Source organism: Copadichromis virginalis, linkage group LG1, assembly GCF_057382275.1.
Source record: "Copadichromis virginalis isolate Kocher_CV1m ecotype Utaka linkage group LG1, C_Virginalis_male_GT1.1, whole genome shotgun sequence".
NCBI classification, from domain to species: domain Eukaryota; kingdom Metazoa; phylum Chordata; class Actinopteri; order Cichliformes; family Cichlidae; genus Copadichromis; species Copadichromis virginalis.
In genome coordinates this window covers 18,406,671-18,422,377 of record NC_140618.1, presented here as the reverse complement: position 1 = coordinate 18,422,377, position 15,707 = coordinate 18,406,671, and the positions used below count along the sequence as shown (strand labels likewise).

At 38.5% G+C, this 15,707-nt stretch overlaps 2 protein-coding genes across 2 annotated transcripts in view; both read left to right on the top strand.

The window, feature by feature from the left end:
* Positions 1 to 7,455, top strand: part of tcf25 (TCF25 ribosome quality control complex subunit) — a 94,697-nt gene extending 87,242 nt beyond the window's left edge. Inside the window, exon 18 of the mRNA XM_085452905.1 lies at positions 6,723 to 7,455. Within this exon, the coding sequence (XP_085309031.1) occupies positions 6,723 to 6,890 (168 nt within the window). The 3' untranslated portion in view covers positions 6,891 to 7,455. The remainder of the gene's footprint in view (positions 1 to 6,722) is intronic.
* Positions 7,456 to 11,031: 3,576 nt separating this feature from the next.
* mc1r (melanocortin 1 receptor) lies at positions 11,032 to 12,110 on the top strand. Its single transcript, XM_085452907.1, has one exon. It carries the CDS (start codon positions 11,032 to 11,034, stop codon positions 12,007 to 12,009), a length of 978 nt encoding a protein of 325 aa, XP_085309033.1. The 3' UTR covers positions 12,010 to 12,110.
* Positions 12,111 to 15,707: the final 3,597 nt, after the last annotated feature.

The window sequence follows — 15,707 nt, the reverse complement described above, 5'->3', positions numbered from 1 at the left end:
GTTATACTGTAGATGTCCCTCCTCACTCTCAAGAGCATACGCTACTGCTATAGCTTCTCTAAACAGCTGCATAGGCTTAGAATACCATGAAATACAAATAAAGAACCCATAGTGTGTGCATGTGGTAACACCATGTGACTAAGCTATAAGCCCCTGACACAAAACTCACACAAGTTTAAAAGAAACAAATAAGCACAGTTAGTGAATGAATCATTATGAACTGGTGAACTCAGAGGGCTGTAAAGTGATTTAATTATGTTCTCCTTGGTTCTCTGATTTCTTGCAACGATGTCTGTTGAGTTTACATAAAACATCACTAAAGGAGCTACAAAGCTTTGAATGAGAGTTTACCTGGTAGCTGTTGAAAGGATACAGTTGTGGTATACCAGTGGTCAGAAATACCATTATTACTTTAGTATTACTTTAACACAAAATCAGTGTTGAACCAGGACCACTGCTATGAGTCACACTATGCAGCATAAAGGCCGTTTCACATCGGACACGGCATGCTCTGTGCTCACCGCTAACTTAAGAGCGAAGGATCCAGAATTTGTTGCACTGGCTGCTGAGCTCTGCTTGTATATTGTTTTTTAGCGGCCGCTCTAGGTGTACTAGATGCACCTGATCTTTGTCGTTTCAAAACGTGTATCTCTCTGACTTTATCTCCTCTACGAGAGTTTGTGTTGTATTAAGTTCAAATGTTTAATAAAAACGTATCTCTCGTTCATAACAAGGAAAGCTTTGTAACTGTCCCAACTAGTGAAGAGTGTGTCATTTCCACAACACTGCTTTTCCTCCGAGGTCAACAGCGCCTTTGAAAACGCCCTGCTTGTCCCTGTGTAAGCACGTCAACCTGTAAGAAAAGGTTTACTTGGACACACACCAATGTTTTCTTTCATGGTGTGGCAATAAGAGACATGAAAGGGCATTTATCCTTCAAGGACCTGCAGTTCAAAAAAAGCACCCCTCCGACAGCCAAACCCATCTGTTCTCTGATTGGATAGTTAAATTTGTGATTGACATGACATTGACCAATCAGCTGAAAGGAAGAAAAATAGGGTCAAAATCCATACTTGTAAGTTGAAACCTGAGTGCAGAGTTTCAACTTACAAATTCTCCTTACACATAAAAATCTTTTTTACGCACACAAATTCTTTTTACGCATACAAAACTGAAGTACAAAATATTTATGACCACAATTTGAGCCCATATTTTTGCCTGAGAGATGGGACTTGAAGAACTGAAAAATCGGGATTAAAAATGAAATACAATAAACAATTATTTTCAAAGTTATGATAAATTAATTTGGTGTCAGATAACAGAATTTAAAAAATGTCTGGCTCTCACCTCCTGACAAGAGCAAATGTTGTTAACCTCTACTCTGTGCAGGTACTTTGTAATTATGCAAAAGAAATTAAAATTAGACACATAATAAATCAAGATTTTTATTCTTCCGTAATAAAGTTTAATAAAGTGACTCTCTCTTTCACCTTCCTAAACGGTCCGTGGGTCTGACACGTTCTGATGACAGTCATACCTCCTCCAAAGCAAACTCCAGTCTAGTGTTCGCCCTCAACACCCTGAATGATGCATTTCAAGTAAAGTTGTGTTTTGGGGGGGGGGTTTTGGTTTGGTTTTATGATTAAAGCAGACACGCACAGATACACCCATTTAATAGCAGCACCCTGCAGGGCTGAGCTGGTAAACGATCTGGGAAAACATTTTAACACACATCCGTGACTGATGGAAGATTTCCTCTTAAGACTCATGGTCACCCTAAGGCAGACCTTCCCAAAGTGTGGGGCCCGCCCCCTAAGGGGGGCGCAGATCCATGGCAGAGGAGGTATGAAAAGGGGGGAAAAAAAACAAAAGGCTTAGACACTGCTAGCACGGGCGCCTACAGAAACGCAGAGCAGGAGATGAAGCATCGCTGAATATGTTTCCAAACCAACTTCATTCTAAGCCAAAGACTAGAAAATATGGTGAAGAATATCTTCCCTTTGGTTTCACCTGCACAAGTGCTGAGGTAGGTCTCCCCTGCTTAATTGGTTTTCCCTTTGTCGGGAGCAGCGCTGGGCTCTTCAAATCAGGGACAAACAGTATCCCACATTTTTGATTTTTAGTTCACAAACACTTGTTATAATGACTCACTACTCCTGACATTTTGGAGATTCTAGCTCTTTATACAGTAAAGTTACAGCGGGATACAAATAATATCAGGCTGATCCTGCCACAATTTGTCCCCCGGTTCAAATCACGGACAAACAGTATCCCACAGTTGTTTATGTTTTTAAACCCATTTTGCACAGAGGCATTTTTTGATTTGATTGCAATGTTGAATATTATTACAAAGGGAAAAAAAACAACTACAAGTAAAATAATTACAGTGATGCCTCTGCTTTTCTAAATAGAGGGACAGTAACTGCGTATATATGTAAGCTGTAAAACCTGAAGATGGTCAGATTAACAGTATTTTGTCTATCTGCTATTCTGCAATTCATCTCATGTAAACAATAACGTGGCGCACAGCCTGACGTGAAAAGGGGCACATACCTTTGACGTTGCGTGACGAACTCTGTATTCCTCGTCCACACCTAAACGCCAAAAAGGAGTTTTAAAAAAATCTCAGTTTTCGGTGATTCCAAACGCCGTTTACGTGTGGACGAAACAGCTGCGTTTTCAAAAATACCCAGTTAGTTTATTTTCTTACTACCTGTAATTTATTGCAGATTACTTGTATTTGCTTAATTGCTTACTAAATGTTTGAGGTGTGAAATAAACCGCAATTGAGCAAAATATGGGTGTGTGTGGTTGGAGGATGTGCGCGTGCACGTGCGGGGGGGCGCGCGAACATTTTTCTTGTAAAACAAAGGGGGGGTCTAGCAAAACTGAAAAATATCAAAGAAAGCATATGACCTTATTACAGTTAATTCTGTCGACCATTTCCAAGTTCAAGAAAACGAAATTCATGAAGTGCAAAGTTGACTCGATGTCTCTGCTTTCTCTTTGCTAATAAGGAAGTTCAGTGCTTGGATTTCTTCATTAATTTACATTTTGTTCATCTTGAATGACACCCGTATTTGTAAAATCAGGGTTCTTCTGTTCATCTGTTAATGTGTGAACACTAAACCATTTTCATCCCGTCTCACACAAACCAGCTTAAAGCTCGCTGAGTTTATGTTTATGTAGTTTGTATAGTGTAGTGTGGCTCACAATGCTCATGCAGATATTACAGATTTTTAGTTAACCATGTTTGAGAAATTTGAGGATGTGGATCTATTTTTTTATTTTTTTTTTAAGATATATTTGATTAATAGGAAGTTGTTTAGTTAATTGGATTAATTTAAATGTCAAAACGTGGAAGCTTCATTACATAAACTGTTCAGTTTCATCATGATTTACTAACTATCTTTCGTTCTAATTGATGTCAGAAGCCCATTCTTCAGAAACAAGATGTAAGCAAATAGTGAGGTGAATGAGCAGGGAGGCTGATTTTTGTCTCGATATTTTCTTACGTCTTGTTTTGTCAGAATGATCTGCATTTCAGCTCAGAGACTGTGTGAAAGAGAACCAATGTATAAAGATTACACAGTCCATACATTTTTATGCTGGGGTAGACAGTGAGACGTGGAACAATGTTTTGTTTTGTTTTTTACTAGTTGCATTCAGACCAGCAAAAGTATCAACTGTCGTTCTCCCTGCAGTAACTCTCTAGGTCTCCTTTTTTTTTTTTTTTTTTTTTTTAACACAGTGTTGCAGCATTTCAACCTAGCATCTTACCTTTAATACCTTTTAACTAGAAAAGGCTTTACAAGCGTTGATCATTGCAGTCGGACAGCTAAAACAACATTGCTAAAATACAGCTTTTCACTGATCTGTGCTGGCCATAATTAACATGGACCAACACTGATTTCTTAGCAGAATTTTACAAGATGCCGTTGTTGAAGGGATAAAAAATGAAGAGTGGTTTATATAGCAGTAAATATACATTCTCACAGCATCAGTTTCTGTGATGTTTCTGACAAGGAAAATGTGCTGAAGAGAGGATGATTTCATCTACTTGGCACAAGCGATATAAAAAGAATGTACTGCTTTTCACAAAACCTGCTGATAATAAAAAAAAAAAAACCTCGCTTGTATGATTCTGCATAAAAGAGGCATTCAAAGGCTTTTTGGTAAACAAGTTCATAACATGTGGCAGTTTAAATGGTGTACTTTTACTCTGCAAATATATCAGAGTGTGGATTTTAAGTAAAGCCCTTGCATTTAAAGTTGTTTTTTTTGTTTTTTGTTTTTTTTTTTACTTTATATGCCGTTAAGAGGAAGGGAAAAAATTGCAAACATGCTTTCTGTGTGAAAATGGTATATGAATGCATGGAAAGCAGGACCTATACTGAACCATTTTGACCTTGTTTGGTTGTTTTCTGCAAATAAGACTAAATTGAAAGATTCCTTTAACTGTTAATTTATCTAATGTGTGAAAGTGATTATTGCAAAGACACCACATCCACTTCATGGCTTTTCTGGTTTTAAACCTCACCACAGTACCGAGACAGCTTTACTGAGAGTTTTTAACGATCTCCTCATAACTGTTGATACAGGGCGCCCTGTGGTTTTAGTTCTTTTAGACTTGTCCTCTGCTTTTGATACGGTCGACCATGATATTCTCCTTTCAAGACTTGAACATGTAGTTGGCCTTAAAGGCAAAGTACTCTCATGGTTTAAATCATACCTATCCGAGCGGTTTTTCTCTGTCTCTATGGGAAATCACTCCTCTTCCCCCGCACCCCTTCGTTGCGGTGTTCCCCAGGGGTCTGTGTTAAGTCCCACGTTGTTCTCTCTCTATCTGTTACCCCTGGGAAAAATCTTTAGAAATCACAATATCTCTTTTCACTGCTATGCGGATGATATCCAAATCTATTTCCCTTTGGATTTGGATCTTCAATCCCCGCTATTGCCGTTGCTTAATTGTCTGTGTGACGTCAGAGACTGGCTACTGCATAATTCGCTCACCCTCAATGAAAACAAAACAGAAATTATCGTCTTTGGTAGCCACATGCCGTTGAAACAGCTTTCGGAGACTTTAGGTTCCTATGCCAGCCACTTATCGCCCACTGTCAGAAATCTCGGAGTAATGCTGGACAGCTCCCTCAAATTAGATAAGCAAGTGGCTGCAGTGGTAAAAACCAGCTTCTACCAACTACGCCAAATTTCGAAGGCAATGCCTTACCTACGACATAAAGACCTTGAAAGGCTCATTCATGCTTTTATAACCTCTAGACTGGACTACTGTAATTCTCTTTACTTAGGCCTCCAACTCTCTCTTATTCAACGCCTACAATTAGTCCAGAATGCCGCAGCACGCCTTTTAAGCGGCGCTAGAAGACAGGATCATATTACTCCCATTCTAGCTGACCTCCACTGGCTTCCTGTCAAATACCGTATTGTTTTTAAAATTCTTTTATATACTTTTAAAATCTTAAATAACTTGGCACCCAGTTATTTGATTGACCTTCTTAATCTATATATCCCTACAAGGGCACTCAGATCCTCTAATCAGGGGCTTCTAATGCAACCAATGTCTCGATTAAAGACGAAGGGGGATCGGGCCTTTGCTTTCGCTGCACCAAAACTCTGGAACAGCCTACCGGTTGATGTCCGTGTGTCGGAAACTATCCAATCTTTTAAATCTCGGTTAAAAACCCATCTATTTAAGCTCGCTTTTCAAACTACTTAGCTTAATTTTCCCTGATTCATGCCTGTTCTTATATTATTATTTTATAATTTTATTCTTTGTTAACTGTTTTCTCCTGTTGTAAATTGCAAGTATGGTTCGTTTGTGAAGCACTTTGTTGTACTTGTGACTTTTAAATGTGCTATAGAAATAAAATTGAAATTGAAATTGAAAGCACTTCTCTCGTGCTACACTGAGCATGACGTGTCTGGTTTATGTCCAGTTTTCCAATGACTGGCCTGCTGAGCATGAATGTCTTCATTGGTCTTACAGGCTCCTGCCAGCATGCAGCACACACCAATCTCTGCCACTTTAAGATACAGTAAATGTATGGCAAACACTCACACAGTCAACTGTACATGCTTACTGTTAACGGATATGCCCGAGGCATGTTTCCATCAGGACCGTTCCAACTCTGTTATCCACTTATGGAGAGGAAGAGATACAATATGGATAAAGGAAATATAGTTAAGAGTTTAATATTTAAAGAACAACGTGGCCGTAAATTAGAATTACATTTCTGAAAACAACCTACAGTTGTGTTTGATAACATGAACCCTAGATTATTCTGCTATATCCAACATAGATGCCGTATATTTATTTGGACACCATCAGTACAGTTAAAGTAATGTCTTGCAATGGTTAACCATTTCCGAGAACAAGTTAAATTATTAGGACATTGTAGCGGAGCACTTTGGGTAACTCAGGAGATGGATCAGGTCATCTACTAATTGGGATGTTGATGGTTCAATTCCTGGCTGTTCCAGCCAAATATCCTTGGGAAAGATAACCTGATGCTTCCACTGGAGTATGAATGTGTTTGAATGTTAGATAGAAAGAACTTGAATAGAAAAAAGCACTTGAGTGAATGGGCGTGATCGAGGTACTTTGTATAAAGGGCTTTGAGTCCTCTGGTAGAGTAGAAAAGCACTATATAAGAACCTCACTAGAAGTTTGTAGACTGAATAATCTCTCCTTCATTCTCAAGGATCCACCGAGGCAGGAAGATGACATGGAAGTGGCTCGAGCTGGTCAGGAGCTGAACCAGGAAGTAAATCGCCTAATGGTGGCAATGAGGGACATGCTGGCAAATATCCGGTTTCAGGAGCCACCAAGAGAGGACAACCCCTACAGAGATGATGATGAATGGGACTGAAAGAGGAGATAGAGGTGGACTAAGTGATGGATGAAGAGGAATAAAACTGAAAAAAAAAAAAGCGATGTTAATAATTACAAGGAAAATAAGTTGGACAGCTGGATATTATTTTGTTGTCATAATTTCAGAATAGTAGGCTGATTTTAAAAAACAAACACAAATACTACTGGGGTAATGTAGATGGATGTGAACCTGGCACACTTTGTTCCAAGCTCAGAAAGCAGATTGTTAGTTGGACCTGTCGTGTTGCCAAGGTTAAGTGTATTATTTATAATTATTAGTTCCATAATCAGTTTCCAAGCATTGTCAGTTCAGCAGCACTAACGGATAATAAGTCCTGCTTTTCTTCCTCTGGTTTCTGGCTTTCTGAGAGTTTTTCATTTTCTCTCATAAACACCTGCAGTGGAAGCTTTACGAAGCTAGAGTGAGATTCATGTAGTCTCATTCTGAGTGCAAGTTCTAAAGCAAACTGCTGCTTATCTGCACTTTAATACATATACACAGAATCATAAAATTTTTATTCTCATTGATTTGATCACTCCCAATAAAAACAAACTGAAAAATCCTTTGAAGTTTTCTTGAAGGCTAAAATGATTACTTTTTTTTTTTTAACTTGAATATTTTAATGCGTAGCTAGTAAAGCATTTTAAATTGATCAATTCTGTTTTTCTAAAAAGGAAACTGCCTTTTCAGGCAGTTAGTCATGCCATCCATTTAGGTCTTATTTATAATTTGAACTGAATTATAGTTGATGCACATCCAGGCATTCGTATGTGCAATTCTTTTATTTTTGCAGGGATTCTGTAGCCATAATAATCTTACTGTGAGACTTCTATGATTTTTCGGCTGAATAATTAAGAAGTTCCAAAATATAACGGGGGCCACATGAAAAAATGTAAAGTGTTTTGACTCTTGGTAATAAATTTAATCAAACTGAGTCATTTCTGATGACAAACAGTACCACACAAACCTCAGCAAGATGCTGCTCGGCCTGATGACACACTTCTGTTGTGACCTGTTGCAAAAAGCATGAAAAGGTCTTCCACGTACACACCTGACATCATTTTAAGCATCCTTAAACATGATAAACTAGATTTGTTTTGTCTTTCTGGTCTTCGTGGTATTTTCTACTCACTGTCTTAATCATCTTGGCTACTGTTTTTGGTTTGTTTAAATTCTGCTGCTTTCTTTCTCTAATATTCTTATTACCTCTCAGACTTCGGCACAGATTCTCACATTTCAGTTTCAGTTTACTTGCACTTATTGACAACGCAGCTATGGCAGATGTTTTCATTTTTATCTCTTAAACTGGTAATTAAATGAACTCTTTTCTGTGTACACTCAGATTCTCATGACCTCACTTGATTATGCTCATTCCATGCACACTAAATCTGAAGCAGTAACTATGCTTCTGTTATCATCAGTGATATTTATCGTTTTTAACTTGTGCTTATTTTTTTTTTTTTTAACACTCTCCAACTGTTGCCCTTTCTTCTCAGTGTCCTTTCATGTTATCCATGGGAGACGATTCACCCCATTTATGCTTTACAGTCACTGTTCAAACATTTTTTTTTCAATACAAACACAAATGACGAGCTAGCCTGAGGTCTGTTACTCTCAGTCAAAGGACAAAATCATTGCGAGATGCTGTACACGCTTGAAACATACCTGCTTACTTTGTGTTCCAATGAGCCGCAAGGATGTGGGTGACAGTGCTAGATGGTCAAATGAGGTCATTGTTCCTAATTCACTTGGAGCTATGGGTGTTGTTGTGAAAACTTTTCATGTGATCATTCTGCTGTATTGAAAGCGCTTTCAGATTAGCGGCTCAGAGGCTGCTTGATGGGACTGCAGTATTACCACTGGTGCTGTGGGTTAAACGTAACCAGTTGCCATAACATAATTTAACAAAAACACCTAGAGCAAATTGAAATTCCTGAAAAAAAATCAATGCAGAGTTGCAACAAATTTTTCTTTTCTTCGATAAAATATTTGTGCAACTTACTTGATTTCAGAATTGTTTTTTCGTAGTCACACGACTACGTGTGACCCCTGATATTTTTGTCATGGTATAAATTAAATGACACGGCAAATCCTCAAATTTCAGAAGCTGGACAGAAGCCGGTCTGCTACTTTTTTTGTGACGTGTTTGCCTGCATGACTTGTCACTTTTGATAATACAAATGAATTTGAAACCACATAAACATGCTCAAGAAGTTGAAGTTGAAATTATTAAATTTGATTTAACAAATTGTGTGGATATGTATCAAAGTTACTGTGCCGTTAGCTTGAGAAGCAAGTTTAACCACAAACAGCACGTTTGGCTCTATGAACACAAAGATTTTCACTTGCACATTTGTCTTAAAGCTATTTAAGACTTATTTTTAATGGAAATCATTTTTAAGCACAGGTAGATGTGTGGATTTTGTCCTGGATTACTTAAGCCTTAGATTTCATATTTAATGTTTTCACAATATGTACCTGGTCAGACTGACCCAGGCCAAGAATTGCCTCACAGTGTCTACACCAAATCTAGAATTATGCATCTGTTTAGATTTTTTTTAATAGCATAATTGTCATTTGTAGATTATTGTCCTAAATTAATGTTTAGGTTGAAGTTTTCCAACCGTTTTTTGTTTCAGAGAAAGATCTTTACTATCACACAATTTCCTTTGTTGTTAAGACATCATTAAAGAGTTTTCATAACTTACCATCCATAATTATTTAAAGATGATTTAACAAAAATAAAATTTAAAAAAATATTGCAAAGCAGTGAAGGGGAGCCTTGCATGTGTGGCAGTTGCACATGTGTTTCCCACACTCACTGAATTAGCAGCTCAGGTGAATTTTATGACACCCCAAGCCCTCATTTGGTCACAGTTAAATCAGAACAAATGGATTCTGACTGTTTTTAGATTATTTAGTTACATTGCAGGTGCTTGTGCTTGCAGGAGCAGATGCTGTGTCTATGTTAAGGGACCAACTTTGTTCCCTACTTGCACCTACTTCCTCCGTCTGCAGGAACCTGGGCAAATATGATTTGAGCACAGTGTTAAGATCCCTCTTGACCCCTCTCTTTATTACTGTCTCAAAAAAAATACACACAGACATGGCGTGTGCATCTTTATATGTGCAGTTGTTTTTAAAATGAGAATATCTAAGAACAAAACAGTAGGCTAACTACGAGTAAAGATTTAAATCTGCTTTCCAGAAAGTATAATGCAAGTTTTCAGAGCTTTTTCTTTTTTAGTTTTCAGAAATTATATTTTGGACACCAAGACTCTGATTAGAATAATATTAGCGTAAGTGAAGCATTTTCTTAAAGCAGAAAGGAAAGTGTTAAAAAAAAACCAGATCGAACTATTACTGAATTCAATCCATCACCGTTCAGCTCTCTCCCAAGAAAACTTGGCACAACTTTCGCAGACAGGACCGCAGCGCAGCTGACGCTTGTGAGGAGGAGCCGCTTGAAGTCATTCAGGACGCAGCATCACTGTGAGAAATAATCCGGCATCTCTCTCTCTCTCTCTCTCTCTCTCTCTCTCTCTCTCTCTCTCTCTCGTTTCCAGTATACTATAGACTGTTCATTGCCACTGTGCTGGTCAGAACAATGTGAACTAATGGAAGGATTCTGGTGGATCGGCTGCTCTGTTTGAGGAAAAAACGTGAACTCGGAGTGCAAGATTGCAGCGGAGAAGGAAAGATTACAGATGCCCATCTCGGAGCAGCTGGTTGGATGGGGCGAAAAATAATAAAAACTCAATAGGCTATAATAAAAATAAAAGGATTACTCGAGTCAAGAAACTCACTTTTCACCGGGACCAACGCGGTAGCTCGCCGATGATTTTTCAGGTTGAAATAAATATAAATACATATACTTGAACTTTTTGCGTGGAGTTTGATGATCCTGGACGGTTGAGGCTTCCATGGGTTTAACAAACAGTTCGGATGAGTTGCTTGAATCCCCAACCTGCTCAGAAGCAAGCTGTAACTGCGACAGCTGATGTAGAAGCATCCTCTAAGCTCCAGAGACAGCTGATGAAGGTTCCTTACCCAGTTTAAATCTGTGCTGCAGCAGCCTAAAACCCACACGGAGCACCTGAAAAGCTAAAAGCTTGCAGTTACCTAATAGAAGGCAGACATGGAAATGACCAACGGGTCCCTGCAGTATCCCTCCATACTTCACACGGACTTCGGACCGCTAAATGACCTTCTGGAGGAGAACGAAACGAACTCAACCGCAGGAGAGCGAAACTGGCTGAACTGCGTTCAGATCCGGGTCCCTCAGGAGCTCTTCTTGGCACTGGGACTCATCAGTCTGGTGGAAAACATCTTGGTCATCATGGCGATTATTAAAAATCGAAACCTCCACTCGCCCATGTACTACTTTATCTGCTGCCTGGCCGTGTCTGACATGCTTGTCAGCGTCAGCAACGTGGTGGAGACCATATTCATGCTTCTCAATGACCACGGCCTCCTGGATGTGAACCCCGGCATGCTTCGCCACCTGGACAACGTCATCGACGTGATGATCTGCAGCTCCGTGGTGTCCTCTCTCTCCTTTCTGTGCACCATCGCTGCCGATCGCTATATCACCATCTTTTACGCGCTGAGGTATCACAGCATCATGACCCCTCATCGCGCCATCATCATCATCGTGGTGGTGTGGCTGGCCAGCATCACCTCCAGCATCCTCTTCATCGTATATCACACCGACAACGCCGTCATCGTGTGCCTCGTCACTTTCTTCTGCACTACTCTGGTATTCAACGCCGTGTTATACCTGCACATGTTTGTCCTGGCGCACGTGCATTCTCGGCGCATCGTGGCTTTCCACAAAAACAGGCGCCAGTCCACAAGTATGAAAGGAGCCATAACCCTCACTATCCTGCTCGGGGTCTTTATTTTATGCTGGGGCCCTTTCTTTCTACACCTTATCCTCATCCTCGCCTGTCCCACCAGCCCCTTCTGCAACTGTTTCTTTCGAAACTTTAACCTTTTCCTCATCCTCATCATCTGTAACTCCCTCATCGACCCGCTTATATACGCGTACCGGAGCCAGGAGCTGCGTAAAACCTTGCAGGAGATGGTCCTGTGTTCGTTTTGCTTCGGCGTGTGATATCATGGACATTCCTGAACAAAACCGAGCGCAACACAACATTCTTCCTCTGTCTTCAACATGTCCGAAGATAGAATAAGACACAACTGATATATGTTTAAACATGCAAATGTTGCCCGTGCGCGAGTGCACATGGCAGCTGAAGACTCTCACACTGCAAAAATTTGATAAATAGAACTGGCTTCCGTTTTAGCTGTAAATTTATTTATTATTGCGTTACGCTTTTTTTTTGTTCTTCACTGGGAAGCTTGTGGATAATCTCGTAAATCAGTCAACAGTTTCACAACACTACTTATTGGATCTGGTCTTAGTGGTTTTTTTCTTTCTTCTGTAAACATGTTTGATTTTTTTTGTCTAAAAATGCCTCTTATGGTGGTCAAAATATGCTGCCTTAATTCTTTTTAAAAAAGGCGTTCAATTATTATAATTTCTTGAAAATAAAAAAGGAAGTTTACTTTCATTTTTAAAATGGCCAACAACAAAAGGTCGCTACCTTACATCTCTATCCCTTTTAAGATTATTTATTATTATTTCTGAATCAATATCTTAATTACATTTTTCTTTTAATGAATGATGTGCGTTGCAAGAATTAAAAAAATAGAAGCAGCGAATAATCTCTTAGTTACTGCAGCTCAAATGCAGATTATTTTATATATAGACTGTCTTTGGGAAAATGTTCAAGCATGGTGCAAACGGAGCAGGGGACGGATGAAACACAGCTTAATTGGAGGGGCGATCAGACTAAACCTTAAAATGACACTGTGTGACAAACTCCAAAATTACTGTTGCAAAAATAAACGCCAAATATCCCAGTGACTAAAAAAAAAGAAAAGAAAAAAAGGGGACAAAAATCACATGAACATGCTTGGTGGTAGGCCCGAGGCTCATGGCATGAGAGGGTTTATGAAAGAAGAAAGAAGCCATGTCAAAGCTATATTTCTGGAAGTTTGTGGGTTCTCTGAAATGCGCAAATAAGGGACAGTTTGGGCTGAAGTTTTTGTTATGTAGGACAGTCTAGGAAGGAACGGACTAAAGATCCATGATTAAAAAGACAGCATACAGGTTACACCAAGTCCAGCTAATGTAATTAATTAACTTCATTGCATAAATTAATTATTAACATTAATAGTTTTAGTTGATGCATATATTCCATGGTGTTCTTTATTTATCCCACATAAGTGCTGGTAACAGGCCTGCATTTTGCACTCTTATCATTTTCTGTGGAAAAGATGAAATTCATCCATCTTAATTTAAACTCTGAAAAGTTTTAAATCCCCACATGATGGTGGGAAGAAAGGTTTCTGGGTTATCAAGCTGTCTGCCAACAGATAAATAAAGAAACCATGATAGCAACAATGCAATGTGTAATGTGAAGTTGTGCTCTGTGTAATGTTTTTGTTGTTGTTGTTTTTTAAAGATTAATTTTAGAACCCATTTTTTTCTTTTTTTTGTACACTTTGTTTTTTGTATACTTGATTTATTAGACTAGCTTTATTAGGATTGTTTTCAGAGTGCTGGCTCGATATAGAACTGATAATATACAACATTGTCATGTATAAGTCTTTAAGAAAACCTCTGTTAAAGATAATGACAGTCAGAGCTTCAGTATACAGCCACAAATAAACACGATTCCATACATAGTATAAAATGAAAATGTATAAATGTGGGTGTTTAACAAAAAAGAAAAAAAGAACAACTGTGTGCATCCAGGTCAACTTAAAATTGAGTAAAACAGGACTATGTTGTTCTGCATGTCATATGTATATGTATGTTAGTGGAATTGTTTACCTGTTTTCCCAAATAAAGGGGTCAAAACATACAAAATAGTTTGTATTGAATCCAGAACAACAGTGGTATTGCTTAGTTATCATCTGTCCATCATAAAGTCAAGTATTTTTCATCTCATTATTATCTTCAGATTTTTGCACATTGCTTGTAAGCATTATTTGAAGTCTTTATTCATGTGCAATCAAGCAAAAAAAGACTGCAGCTTCTCTAGGAAATGCCTCTGCAGTCAAATAAAGAACACGATATCCAGATTTTCAAATTATGGACAAATTATGGTTGCTGTATTGCATTAAATGGTAAATGGTCTGTACTTGTATAGCGCTTTACTAGTCCCAAAGGACCCCAAAGCGCTTTACACATCCAGTCATCCACCCATTCACACACACATTCACACACTGGTGATTAAGGTAGAAATTGTCAGTGTATTGTATCTGTAGGTATCTCTGCAGCATCTGCAGACGACATTCTAACTTTAATTGCAGAGCTTTTAAAGTTTGCCTATTTATTTGCAACATGAACATTTTCTGGTTCACATTAACAAAAATATGCAAGGCAACGTTTGCTCTGGGCAGACAGTAGAGCCATTGATATACAACACAACAGAGGCGTTTTTTGAAATGCTCCATTTTTAAACTCATGATCAAGTTCATTTGCTGTGCCTTAAATAACAGCAATGAGCACAGGGGGTTTCCAGTTTGAAAGAAAAAGAAAAATCCCTCATCCTGTCCTCAAGGAAAAAATTAAAAAATCCTAATTGTTTAAGATGATTTAAAAAAAATTCTTGGCTTTTTTGTATGTCACCCACACGCACATTATTAGAGGGAAATGGCTCATTTTTCCATTTTATGAAAGAAATGGAGGGAATGCGTACAAGTGAAAATGTACATATGTCAGTTCGTTAAGTGGACATTCTTATATACTGGTTTTCTACTTGAGCACTGAAAGTATCTATACAACATGTCTCATTCACCTGTTCACAAATTCATTCATACAAGCACCTTTTTCTGCTTCTAAGTGCTTTCTATCTAACATTCACACTCCTGAACATATCAGGAGTAACTTGAGGTTTGATATCTTGCTCAAGGGCGTTTTGGCATGCAGACCCGAGCAACCAAGACTCAAACCACAAAGCGACTAATAGATGACCTGCCCTACCTTCAGAATCACAGCCACCCCAGTATTATATTTGCAGTATAATTGTTTTTTTGTTTTTTTTGTGTTTTTTTTTTTAAACTTTTGCTAAAATCTTTTCTTTCCAGTTAGATTTTCATGTTGTAACAGTCCATAATTGTATTACATGCATTGGCACAGCCTAAATTTCAAAGAAACTTCAAGATGATGAAAGATAATCCCAAAATGAATGAATGCTTTTCATTGTGATGGTTTGTGTCTAAAAATAATTTATTACCCTTATTAAATAGTAATTTGTGAATGGTAGTTGCTTTGGAAGATTGTCTCACGGCTTTGAAACATTTGTCTCTCCTGCCAATCCCGTCTCAGATATTAAATAAATATTAGGGTTGATCACGACACGTGCTTCTCAGAGGAAAACTGACATGGACCAGAACACACTGACATCACTGTCAGTGACCTGTAATGATAACGTTGACCATGAACCCCAGATTCGTGACCATGAAAATAAATGAAAAATGAACCATATGTTATCTGTAGTGTCTCACTTAATTAGAATTACTGCTGATTAAAGGAAGGAAGAGACGTGTGACTACATAATTTCCAGGGAACAGCATGTTATTATTGGTGCTATGACTTCTGCCTTCATTTAGCCACACAACACAGCTCTGTTTGCAGTAAAGGAAATTCTCCACAGCTGCTTCCCCCAACAACAAACACACTCAAGCTATATCCATATGACCAGACCACAAAATGCCTACCCTCAGGGATGAATGCCA

What these genes read in the sequence shown, in the direction of transcription:
- mc1r (XM_085452907.1), top strand. Translation starts at nt 11,032, where the DNA reads ATGGAAATGACCAACGGGTCCCTGCAGTATCCCTCCATACTTCACACG.